The following is a 10,954-nucleotide window of genomic DNA, read 5'->3' as shown; positions in this document are numbered from 1 at the left end:
ACGTGTGCGCGCGGTGGGGCTAGAGCGAGGGGGACTCGCTTCTCCCAGCCGGGGCACCCGGCTCCGCGGCCATGAGCGGGGCCGACGGGGGCGCTCGGCGCTCCCAGGCCTTCCGGCTGCCGGGGCGACACGGCTACGCGGTGGAGTTCTCGCCCTACGTGCCCGGGCGCCTGGCCTGCGCCGCCGCGCAGTACTACGGCATCGCCGGTGAGGGAGGGGCCGCGTTTCCCCCCGTGTTACCCTTCCTGGGGGCTTGTCCTCAGCCCCACCACGGGCTCTCCGCCTCTCCCACCCCTCGCTTATAGCGGGGCGGGGCTGCAGCCCCGGCCCCCTCCCGCGCCTCCCCGCCCAGGAAGCTGCAACAGGAGCCCTTGTGCCCCCTCCCCCTGAGCCTGCCGTGACACCCGCTGTAGCCCCGCGGGGCCCTGGTGCCTGAGCTAGGTCGGGGGAAATGTCAGTCCCGACCGAGCTCTGTGGCATCAGAATGTCTCCTCCTCCTCCCCCCAGCCCCTTTCCGTCTGTAACGCTCCCTGCTCGGCCTCCCCTAAAGTTTGCGATCTGCTCCGCGTTACACCTTGAATGGGCTGGCGCTGATCTTTGCAAACAGACCTACATCTGGATAACTTCCATGCGCATAAGTGTGTTTGGGGCCTGTGTTACTGTGCAGTGGTGTTTATCTCCGCCCCTTGCTTTGAGACCTTTGGCAACTTTGACTCCCGAGGAATCTTAACAGTTTCTTCCCCATCCTCGGTGCTGCTTCCAGAGACAGCGTTGCTGCTGCTGCCTCTGGAGTGCAACTACTGATTAGACCAGTCAGTTCTTAGTGTGCTTTGTGTTTTTTTTTTCTCTCTTGCTCCAGTGGGGAGAGAGAGGGTGGAATATGTGCACTAGGATCTTTTGACCTGTAAGATGCTGAGCTGAAGAGTTATTACACATTCTCACTTCAGTTTTGCTATGTTTGGAGGAAGCAAAAGTCTATGGTTACATAGACTACAAATATTTTATAAATACATATCAAATGTATTAGAGCATAAGCTTTCGTGGACTACAGCCCACTTCTTCGGATGCATAAATTTGTTAGTCTCTAAGGTGCCACAAGTACTCCTGTTCTTCTTTTTGCGGATACAGACTAACACGGCTGCTACTCTGAAACCTATAAAATGTAGGCTGCTACTGATTTGGGGGTTTTCTAATTCTAGTTAAAGGGGTACTGTCATCTTTAAATTTGTGTATTGCAGACAAACACATTTATTCTGCTAATATGACGTTAGGTTATTGAAAGTCAATAACTTTGAAAGTCTGTCAGGGATGGTACTTGGTCCTGCTGTGAAGGCAGGGGACTGGACTTGATAACCTTTCAAGGCCTCTTCCAGCTCTATGAGAAAGGTATATCTCCATATAATAAAGTGAAGGGGTGTTTAAAAGCCAATTTATTACTTATGATTTTTGAAAGGATGTTAAGAAAAATTATAGTTTCACTTTAGTCCCAATCCTGCTAACTATATGAGTACACCTTTTAAAGTCAGTGGACTACTTTTGCATGTGAGTGACAGGACTTGTACGAGTATCTGCTGGCATTACCTTTTTCGACTTTTCAAACTTTGTTTATCAGTTAAATTACATTCAGAACTGTTCATCTACCGTAAGAATGTTATGGTGTTCACGGGCATTTGCTACCTACAAATGATAATTTGCAATGTCTAATAAAAATGGGTACTTTGTAAATAGCGTTTTAAAACAACATGTAGTGTTTTCCTGTACAGCAAATACAGTACAGAAAAATAAACATCACTGTTAAAATATAATAAAAATAAAATGCTGCTTGTTTTCATTAACCTAGCCCATAACGTCAATTAGATACAGAAGGAATGTGCTGTATCAACAGTAAGCCAGCCTAGAGTTCCCAATCCATAACGTCAATTAGATACAGAAGGAATGTGCTGTATCAACAGTAAGCCAGCCTAGAGGCCCCAATCCTGCAAATACTTAAGGATACACATACTTTTAGTCACATAATTGGGCCTACTTATGCATGGGTTAGTTATGCAGGTATTCCTTCGCAGGTATTCCTTCCTTGAGACTGATGGGCCCAGTCTTACTATCTTGAAGTCATTTGATGTTTTGCCATTTCACTTAAATTGAAGTAACATAACTGGGACTATTTTGTTTGCAGAAAAAAATAAGACTATTAGCTGAAGCCACTGAGATGTAACTACGGCATAGCAGTGAAGGGAAGACCATCTCTATAATAGTTTAGTCTCACATGGTCTGTAATGGTTTGGTCTAATTTCAGTTGCTGGGTGCTTGGTGGTCAGGAGGTCAGACTTGGTAATCTGGTCTAACTCTTTCATTCTAAACTTCCTTGCTGGAATTAAATTTCTCTTCTGGGAGAGAAATGGTCTGCTTAAGAGAAAAGCAAAGCAAATCTTTTCCATTTAACCAGGCATAACAACATGAACCACTGGAAAAAAGTATAAACCCTGCATTGATGGGTGGAGATAGATGGCCCATTGATACGTCCAATAACATGCACAGAACTCAGAAAAAAACCTATTTAAAATAAAGTATGTTGTGGCAACTAGTGTTTAGCAAACCAGAGGAACTGCTTTTGAATAGAAAATAACTTACTAAAGTAGTAAAGGGGAGGCATTTATGTCAGCCTTGTATAAGATTTTTGTTGTTGATTTGATGTCAAAAAAGGTGACAGAAGCCTTCTTGCACATTCATGTGTCTGCAGTTAACACATTTGTACATGCAAATTGGGCATTATGTTGCTAACTAGGCATTTTGATGTTTAAGTACCTATTTGTATGTACCTACTTTGAAAACTTGGCCTTATCTGGCTGATTGAAGAACAGTTCTTAGGCAATCATTTTGTGTGTATGGATCCATGATGGGCCTTAGACATTGTAACACTTAGCATTATGGCACCTAACTTTTAGGCACCTAGAAAATCATAGGAACAACACTGTGATCCGCAAAGCAGAGTTAGACACCTAGGCTTCCTATAGAATGAATGGGGAGAGAGAGACACTCCTAAGAATATGATCCACAAAACCAGCATGCTAGGCAGGGAAGTGCCTAAGATAGCTAATGGAAGATGCCAAGGAGAGGTGTGTGTGCTACGTCCCACTCCTCTTATGGTGATAGGTGCCTAAATCCAGTCTGAAGGGAGGTGCCTACTTTTGCTTGTGATCCATCAACAGGATCCTGCCACATGTAGTCAGACAGCTTAGGCACTCCTTGTAAAATGAGTTCGTTGTCTGCCTTGCTCCATTCAAAACAGTGCTTAGATCGCTGAGCTGTGGGCAATTCTGATGTGGGGCTCCCTCAATGTCTCTTGTTGAAACTGTTCCACTGTGGGTAGGGTGACGAGATGTCCCGATTTTATAGTGACAGTCCTGATATTTGAGGCTTTGTCTTTTATAGGCTCCTATAACCCCCTATCCGGTCCCAGTTTTTCACACTTGCTGTCTGGTCACCCTAACTGTAGGTAAATCATTAAATAGTCTTTGGGCTACAGGGGGAGAGAGTGTGAATGACTCCTTAGCCTGGTGATTAGGGCATCCATCTGGGATCTTAGACATCCAGGGTCCAGTCCCATTGCTTCCAATCATTCTTCCATTATTTATCCACAGTGGAACAGCTTCAACAGGAGATATTGAGGTTATGGGCCAGGTTAATGAAAAAACAAGCCACTTTTTATTTCTAATTATTTTAAGTTGCACTTGTTTTTCTGTCTTTGTTGCACAGAAAAACAACGTTGTATAGAAACACTATGTACAAAGTACCCATATTTGTATATATTAGACATTGCAAGTTATTATTTGTAGGACCTTCTACGTGTAAACAGTAACAATACAATTCTTAAGGCAGATGAACAGTTTGGAATGTAATTTAATCACTAACCAAAGTAAAGTTTGGAAAACCCAAAATGTAATGCTAGCAGATACTTTTGCATGTGAGTGACCTGACTCATACAAATAGCTGAACTGAGTTCAATAGGTGTACTTATGTACATAAAATTACTCATATGTCATATCAGAATATCCCATAGCTCAGTGGTTAAAACACCCTTCTGAGTGGTCGGAGACCACTATTCAAATCTTTAACTTGGGTGTCTCACAACCCAGGTGAAGGCTTAACCACTGAGTTAAAAGTTATAACTAGGGCCCTACCAAATTCACGGCCATTAAAAATGCATCATGGACTGAAATCTGGTCTTTTGTGTGCTTTTACCCTATACTATACAGATTTCATGGGGGAGACCAGTGTTTCTCAAATTGGGGGCCTGACCCAAAAGGGAATTGCAGGGGGGTCACTGTATAGCCATTCTTTCTTTTGCGTTGCCTTCAGAGCTGGGTGACTGGATAGCAGTGGCTGTTGGCCAGGCGCCCAGCTCTGAAGGCAGCGTCCTGCCAGCAGCAGTGCAGAAGTAAGGGTGGCAATACCATCCCGTCCCACCCTTACTTCTGCGCTGTTGCCTTCAGAGCTGGGTGGCTGGAGAGTGATGGCTGCTGACTGAGGGCCCAGCTCTGCAGGCAGCAGTGCAGAAGTAAATGTGCCCATACCATACCATACCATGCCATCCTTCTTCTGCGCTGTTTCTGGCAGTGGCTCTGCTTTCAGAGCTGGGCTCTCAGACAGCAGCCACCGCTCTCCAGCTGCCCAGCTCTGAAGGCAGCGCCGCCAACAGCAGCAGCACAGAAGTAAGGGTAGCAGTACCACAAACCCCCTACAATAACCTTATGACCCTCCCGCCCCCACAACTCCTTTTTGGGTCAGTACTCCTACAATTACAATGCCCTGAAATTTCAGATTTAAATGGCTGAAATCATGACATTTACGATTTTTTAAATCCTATGACTGAAATTGATAAAAATGGACCTTGAATTTGGTAGGGCCCTAGTTATAAGGTGAGCACCAGCAACATCACCACCTCCTTCCAGCCAGATTTTGAATGGGCTCCAATCTTGTAGGCGTGCTCAGAGGCCACCTGTCGGATCAGGCCCCATAGATGATACAGGCGGCCGAATGCGTGTTTTCCCTCAGTTTTTGGTTCACTGTGAAGCTTAGGCAGATAAGTGTCCAGATGCCTAGAGAGAGGCAGTAATGCATATGCTCAGAGGCAGAAACTTAGGCACATGGGAACTTTTTTACCTTGAAAACATAGGAGTCAAGTAGTTTAGGAGCATACAGGGCTCAGTGGGAGTTTTGTACACTGCAGTGGAACCAAAACTGGGACTTAGGCACCTTAACCTGAGGCCTGGTCTACACTGGGGGGGGGGGGGGGGGGAGAGAGAGAGAGGAGGGATTGATCTAAGTTACACAACTTCAGCTATGTGAATAACGTAGCTGAAGTCGACGTACTCAGATCGACTTACCGTGATGTCTTCACCGTGGTGAGTCGACCGCTGCCGCTCCCCCGTCAACTCTGCCTGCGCCTCTCACCGAGCTGGAGTACCAGAGTCGACAGGAGAGCGCTCGGGGGTCGATTTACCGTGTCTAGATTTGACGCAATAAATTGACCCCCGCCGATCCAGCGGGTAGTGAAGACATACCCTGAGACTTAAGTGTTTAAATACCTTTGTGAATCCCACCCATTATGTCTAATCTTCACAGTATGCAATGCATGGTATTCAAAATACTCTTTTGGCCTATAAGTGCAATACCTCCATTCTCCAGACTTTTTATTCATTTTTTTTTTCTTAATGTAAGCCTTCAATTTATGAATACAGCACAGTTGTATTAGAGTTTAGTTTATCTTTGTTTTATTGTTTATAACACATATAATAAAGGGAAAAATGATATGCAGAGTGAATGTTAGGTGGTCTCATTGTAAACCTTATTAAACCAAAATAGCTCATATATTTTTATATCTTCAAAGGCTGTCCTGTTAGGAAGTTTTTGTTCTATCCAAATATATTGTTGGATTCATAAGTTGCTTACATACCATCAACATATCCCAAAACATTTACTGATTTCCTCCATTTTTTGCTTCTGTTTCATACAAAGGCCATTTATATTGTTACTTTTTAATGAGATAGTGAGTTGCAGATTCTACATCTGCCCCAGACTCCCTGACAATTTTTCCGAGTCTCCTTCCCAACCAGATTGTCCTATATTTACAAAATATTTTCTCTCTCTTGGGAAAGACCCTCTCAAACAGAGGAAAACTGACTATACAGAGGCAAGAGTGAGTCTGACTAGAATTAAATAGCATAATATACAAAATAAACTGGATGAAAAAATTATAATACTCTTAGCAACTGCCTTCACAGGCACATCCTAGCACCCATGGGAAGCTTTGTTGAATCCCTGTGCTGCGCTTATTACAGGATTGTCGCCTTACATCTTTCTTGTAAGAACAGCATGTTTAATAATATTCAGATAGAAATGTGATACTTTTTTTTCCACTTTGATAGTATCCCTGTCATATAGGAGTGTTTTATCTGAATTCCATTTCCTTAGACTCAAATTCCCTACATTTCTTAGTTCACCCATAATAAGCTTAATTCTTATCACAGGTTTCTGTAGTATTATCCCTAGTATATTATAAAAGGATCTATATAATCCCATACTGATCTGTGTTTGCAACGTAAGGTTATTCAAAAGAAAATATAAAAATGTTTTATTTGCAGTGAGTTGTCCCTTTTTCCCATTTTACTGTTAGAAGTGTCGAAAACGGACACACAGGAAGTAGCAGAAGGGCATAAATAGAGCCAAAGAAGCTATTTATAAGCACAGCTAATTGCGCGGGTCCCTCTATCAGATTCAGGTGCCTTCCACATTTGCACTGTAGTATAAACCATCACAGTGCATCATAGTTTCCAGTGGATTTAAAAAATTGGCTCTGTTGCACTGTGCTGTTCTTATTTTTTCAGGTTGTGGAACTTTGGCAGTGCTGGAACAAAATGAAGCTGGGATTTGTCTTTTCAGGAGGTAACAACTTTATACGTTTTTAATGGGAAGTATTTGTTATAGAACCTTTAGTGGATATTTTGGTATTTCTGTTAGTAATAAATAATGGCTGTATGATATATTCAATATACACCTCCATTACTTAGGTACAAAGATCTGGTTATATTATCTTAAAATATTAAATGGTATTTAATGGAAAGTTGACACCATTCTTAAAGTAAGTCATTTAGGGGCAGCAGAGTGGTGCAAGTTAAAAGCAGTGTCTCTGGCCTACCTTATTGTTGCATGTTGAGTCTTGCTGCCCTTGCATTGCTGCTTGGACCCAAAACTTTTCACTGAATGGGTTTGAACGAAGCGGGAACCTGTGGAAACTAGACTTTGTAGGTATTTCCCTATTGATCTTTTCTGGGGAATGGTGATACCTCTGGTAGTTCTTTTTAGGCTATCTCCTCTCACAGCTCAGCAATGCCCCACCTAAAAACTTGTGGTGCTCTGACTGTAAGAGAATCGTTGACACGACTTGAAACATAAAGTTGACCATTTGGACTTATCTGAGATGAGAGTTTAAATAGAAATATAATAAATTACCTTACTCTTAGATACCAGCAGATATTTTTTCAATTGGTAATTAGATAGCAGGCTACTTATAGCAGTTAAATATTGTACTGCTACTGCTGGGTATAGTATTATAGTAATAAATGAATATTACTGGTTCAGTAATGAAAGTACTTTCTATCCCCTCATTGCTTGTAGTCGGAGGCCCTATGTTCCTTTGTTAAACCTTGGAGGACTGTTCCATGTTTACCACTCCCACCCTGGAGACTCTGAATTACAATCAGCATCCTTATGTATAAAAAGGACTGGATGGGACTCTTCTAATCACTTAACGATGTTTTGCTGTCAATCAGAGTGGTCACTGTAGATCAATGAGTGGCATGCCCTTCCTTCAGTGAAATAGAAGTAGAGATTGACTTGGATATTTTGTTATCTTTGTTAGTGATAAATAATAGCTCTATGATATATCCAAGTTGGCACTACCTCTGTAGCACTCCCATTTGCTCAGGAAGGTTAGGATGGAAATCAGACCTCAATCTCTACATGAAAGGTGATGGTCTCTGGCTCTCTTGTGCTGACCTGTTGTAACATAAATTTTTAAAAACTTTCAAGGTATCATCAGAATTTCTTCTAAAAAGATTCTTTAGAAAGTCAAACATACAAAAAATTAATATGTTCAGAATGTGGTAAATTAAAGAACATGTTGATTAATCTTTGAATATACCCAACCAGCTATACAGTCATTTCTCATAGATGAATATCTTGATTGCCTTGGTTTAGTTTTGACTGGAACGATGGCCTGTTTGATGTGACATGGAGTGAAAACAATGAACATGTGCTGGTGACTTCTAGTGGGGATGGATCTCTGCAGATCTGGGACACTGCTAACCCAACAGGTCCACTGCAAGTCTATAAAGAGCACACTCAGGAGGTAATAGAGGCAAACTTAAAAATGTTAATGACCTACTTTTTTTTACTGCTTGGATTATTAAAGGGCTCACTTGCAGAATCACTATTGGAAAGTGTTTTTTCTTTGCTTGGGGTTATAGCATGAATTTACAGCTTCAAGACTGTTGAACATGAGGTAAATTACATATTGTGTTTATAAGAGATGACATTTGGTCACATAAAATTAATATTTTTTAGAAATATTTAAAAGACTTTATTCTCGATTCCTCCAAGATTAGGTTGGGGAACTCATTCAGTAGAATGTGGCATTGAACAGGCCAAGTCTCAACTAGAAGGATGGTGTCTGCAGCATTGGTACCATGAAGGGTGTAAAGTGAGACATTATGCAGATCCTCAGGACTCTCTTCATAGTCAGGGTGGGAAAAGGCAAGAGCCTTCAAATATCTGTGAGGCCTACTCTCAGAATACTATAGTTATTTGTGCCCATTAAGCATAAAAAAGAATCCTAAAACTATTAATATAACATGCCTAACCTGAATTTGTTTGTGTGTGTACACATCTCAAGGTTATAAAGAAGGAGGAAGTAGCATCTATTTAAAGTTGGACACTTTCTCCCTCTTTACTTATCACTGAGAGTGAATATAAATGATTCCTGTCGTTTTTACAAACCATTAAAACTGAAATAGCTCCTTCAACAGTATTTTACCTCATTGTGTTTTTAGGCTGACTGTTACTCTTTTAATTATTTGGTTCTCAAAATGGGGAATAGGTGGAATAACTGTAACCTCTATATTTTTGGCTCATAGACTCATAGACTTTAAGGTCAGAAGGGACCATTATGATCATCTAGTCTGACCCCCTGCATGCTGCAGGCCATAAAACCGTCCCTACCCCTTCCCTGGACTCTGCTGTTGAAGTCCCCAATCCTGTTTTAGGTGACTTCAATCGGCAGAGACCCTCCTGCTAGAGATCCCTGCCCCATGCTGCGGAGGAAGGCGAAAAACCTCCAGAGGCTCGGCCAATCTGCCCTGGAGGAAAATTCCTTCCCGACCCCAAAAATGGCGATCAGTCAGACCCCGAGCATATAGGCAAGAGTCACCAGCCTGACCCCTGTCAGCCATTATACGATTTACCTACCATTGTTTGGTTTTCCTTGACTACTATGTTTTACCATTAAACCATTCCCTCCATAAATTTATCTAACTTAATCTTAAAACCAGACAGGTCCGTCGCCCCCACCGTTTCCCTCGGAAGGCCGTTCCAATATTTCACCCCTCTGACGGTCAAAAACCTTCGTCTAATTTCAAGCCTGAACTTCCCCACGGCCAGTTTATATCCATTCGTTCTCGTATCCACATTAGTACTAAGCTGGAATAATTCTTCTCCCTCCCTTGTATTAATCCCTCTAATATATTTAAAGATAGCAATCATATCCCCCCTCAGCCTTCGCTTTGTCAGACTAAACAACCCAAGCTCCTCTAGTCTCTTTTCATACGACAGGTTTTCCATTCCTCTGATCATCCTAGTGGCCCTTCTCTGCACCCGTTCCAGTTTGGCATGTCACAACCCTGAAGTAGAGGCACATGGGAAGGAAAAGTCATGTAACATTATGAACTCAGCCTGCAGAAAGGAGTGCTAGACTGCTACGGGGAACCCGTTCAAAGTGATATAATGTACTTTGGGTGGGAGAGGCAGATAATTGAAAATCTTTCTAAGGGACCTGCAAAAGAGGTGACCCACAATGGGTCCTGTTGTGTTAACTGGGCCTACAAATGTACCCTAATTGCAAGCTTATCTTTAAAAGTGACTGAAAATTCATAAGACCTATAACAAATGTTGATGGGGAAAAAGTGCAAAAGCGGGACACAGTGCACTAATTCAGTCTAACAAAAGGCCTGCTGATATAACTCAAGGATTGTGTTAAGATCATGCTTGGTAAACAAGAGAAGTGTGGAACTGGAAATCGGTGAACCAAAATTGCTGTATTGGAAATTAGGCCTGATTGAGGAACAAAATAATGAAGGGATGGGCTATTCCACCATCACTCCCTTTTGGGTTCCTGAAAAAGGGACTTTGGGGGTAGGGGGAGCTAATGGACTGCAGTGCTGCTTGACTGAAAGATGAGAGATGGGGAAGGTCAAGCTTCACCATCATGGCAGCCACTTCACTATTTCCTGGGATCCCAAAACTTTATTCTCATCCTGAAGGGTGTCCTGACAAGACTGGGCCAAGAGAGGCATCCAGATGACACTGCCACCTCTACTGGCTCCAGCTGAATCCCAAACACCACTTGAGATGTGAGACTTTTGTGCTTTTCCTTCCTTACCTTATTTCTTCTCTTTCCTATCTCTCTGTTTTTTTATTTCTCTCTAATAACACTCTTGCTTAGCCAGCCAGGACAGCATATTTTGCAACACTGCTGTAAGCCTGTGACCAGAAAGAGGCAACTTAAAGCAATCACCTAAACAGCCCAAGCCTTGTTCAAGTTTGCCAGGTCTTGAAGTGGCTGATAAGACCATGTGCTGTACCTGTGTTTTTTCCAGTAATGAGGTTGCAAGTGAAAACATCA

At 42.5% G+C, this 10,954-nt stretch overlaps 1 protein-coding gene across 1 annotated transcript in view; it reads left to right on the top strand.

The window, feature by feature from the left end:
* PEX7 (peroxisomal biogenesis factor 7) overlaps nucleotides 1-10,954 on the top strand; it is an 88,344-nt gene continuing 77,390 nt past the window's right edge. The window contains exons 1-3 of the mRNA XM_054023196.1: nucleotides 1-207; nucleotides 6,885-6,942; nucleotides 8,257-8,407. Of these exons, the coding sequence (XP_053879171.1) occupies nucleotides 72-207; nucleotides 6,885-6,942; nucleotides 8,257-8,407 (345 nt within the window). The 5' untranslated portion in view covers nucleotides 1-71. The remainder of the gene's footprint in view (nucleotides 208-6,884; nucleotides 6,943-8,256; nucleotides 8,408-10,954) is intronic.

Source organism: Malaclemys terrapin, chromosome 3 (genome assembly GCF_027887155.1).
Source record: "Malaclemys terrapin pileata isolate rMalTer1 chromosome 3, rMalTer1.hap1, whole genome shotgun sequence".
Classification (NCBI taxonomy): Eukaryota; Metazoa; Chordata; order Testudines; family Emydidae; genus Malaclemys; species Malaclemys terrapin.
This window is presented reverse-complemented; position numbering and strand designations above follow the sequence as displayed.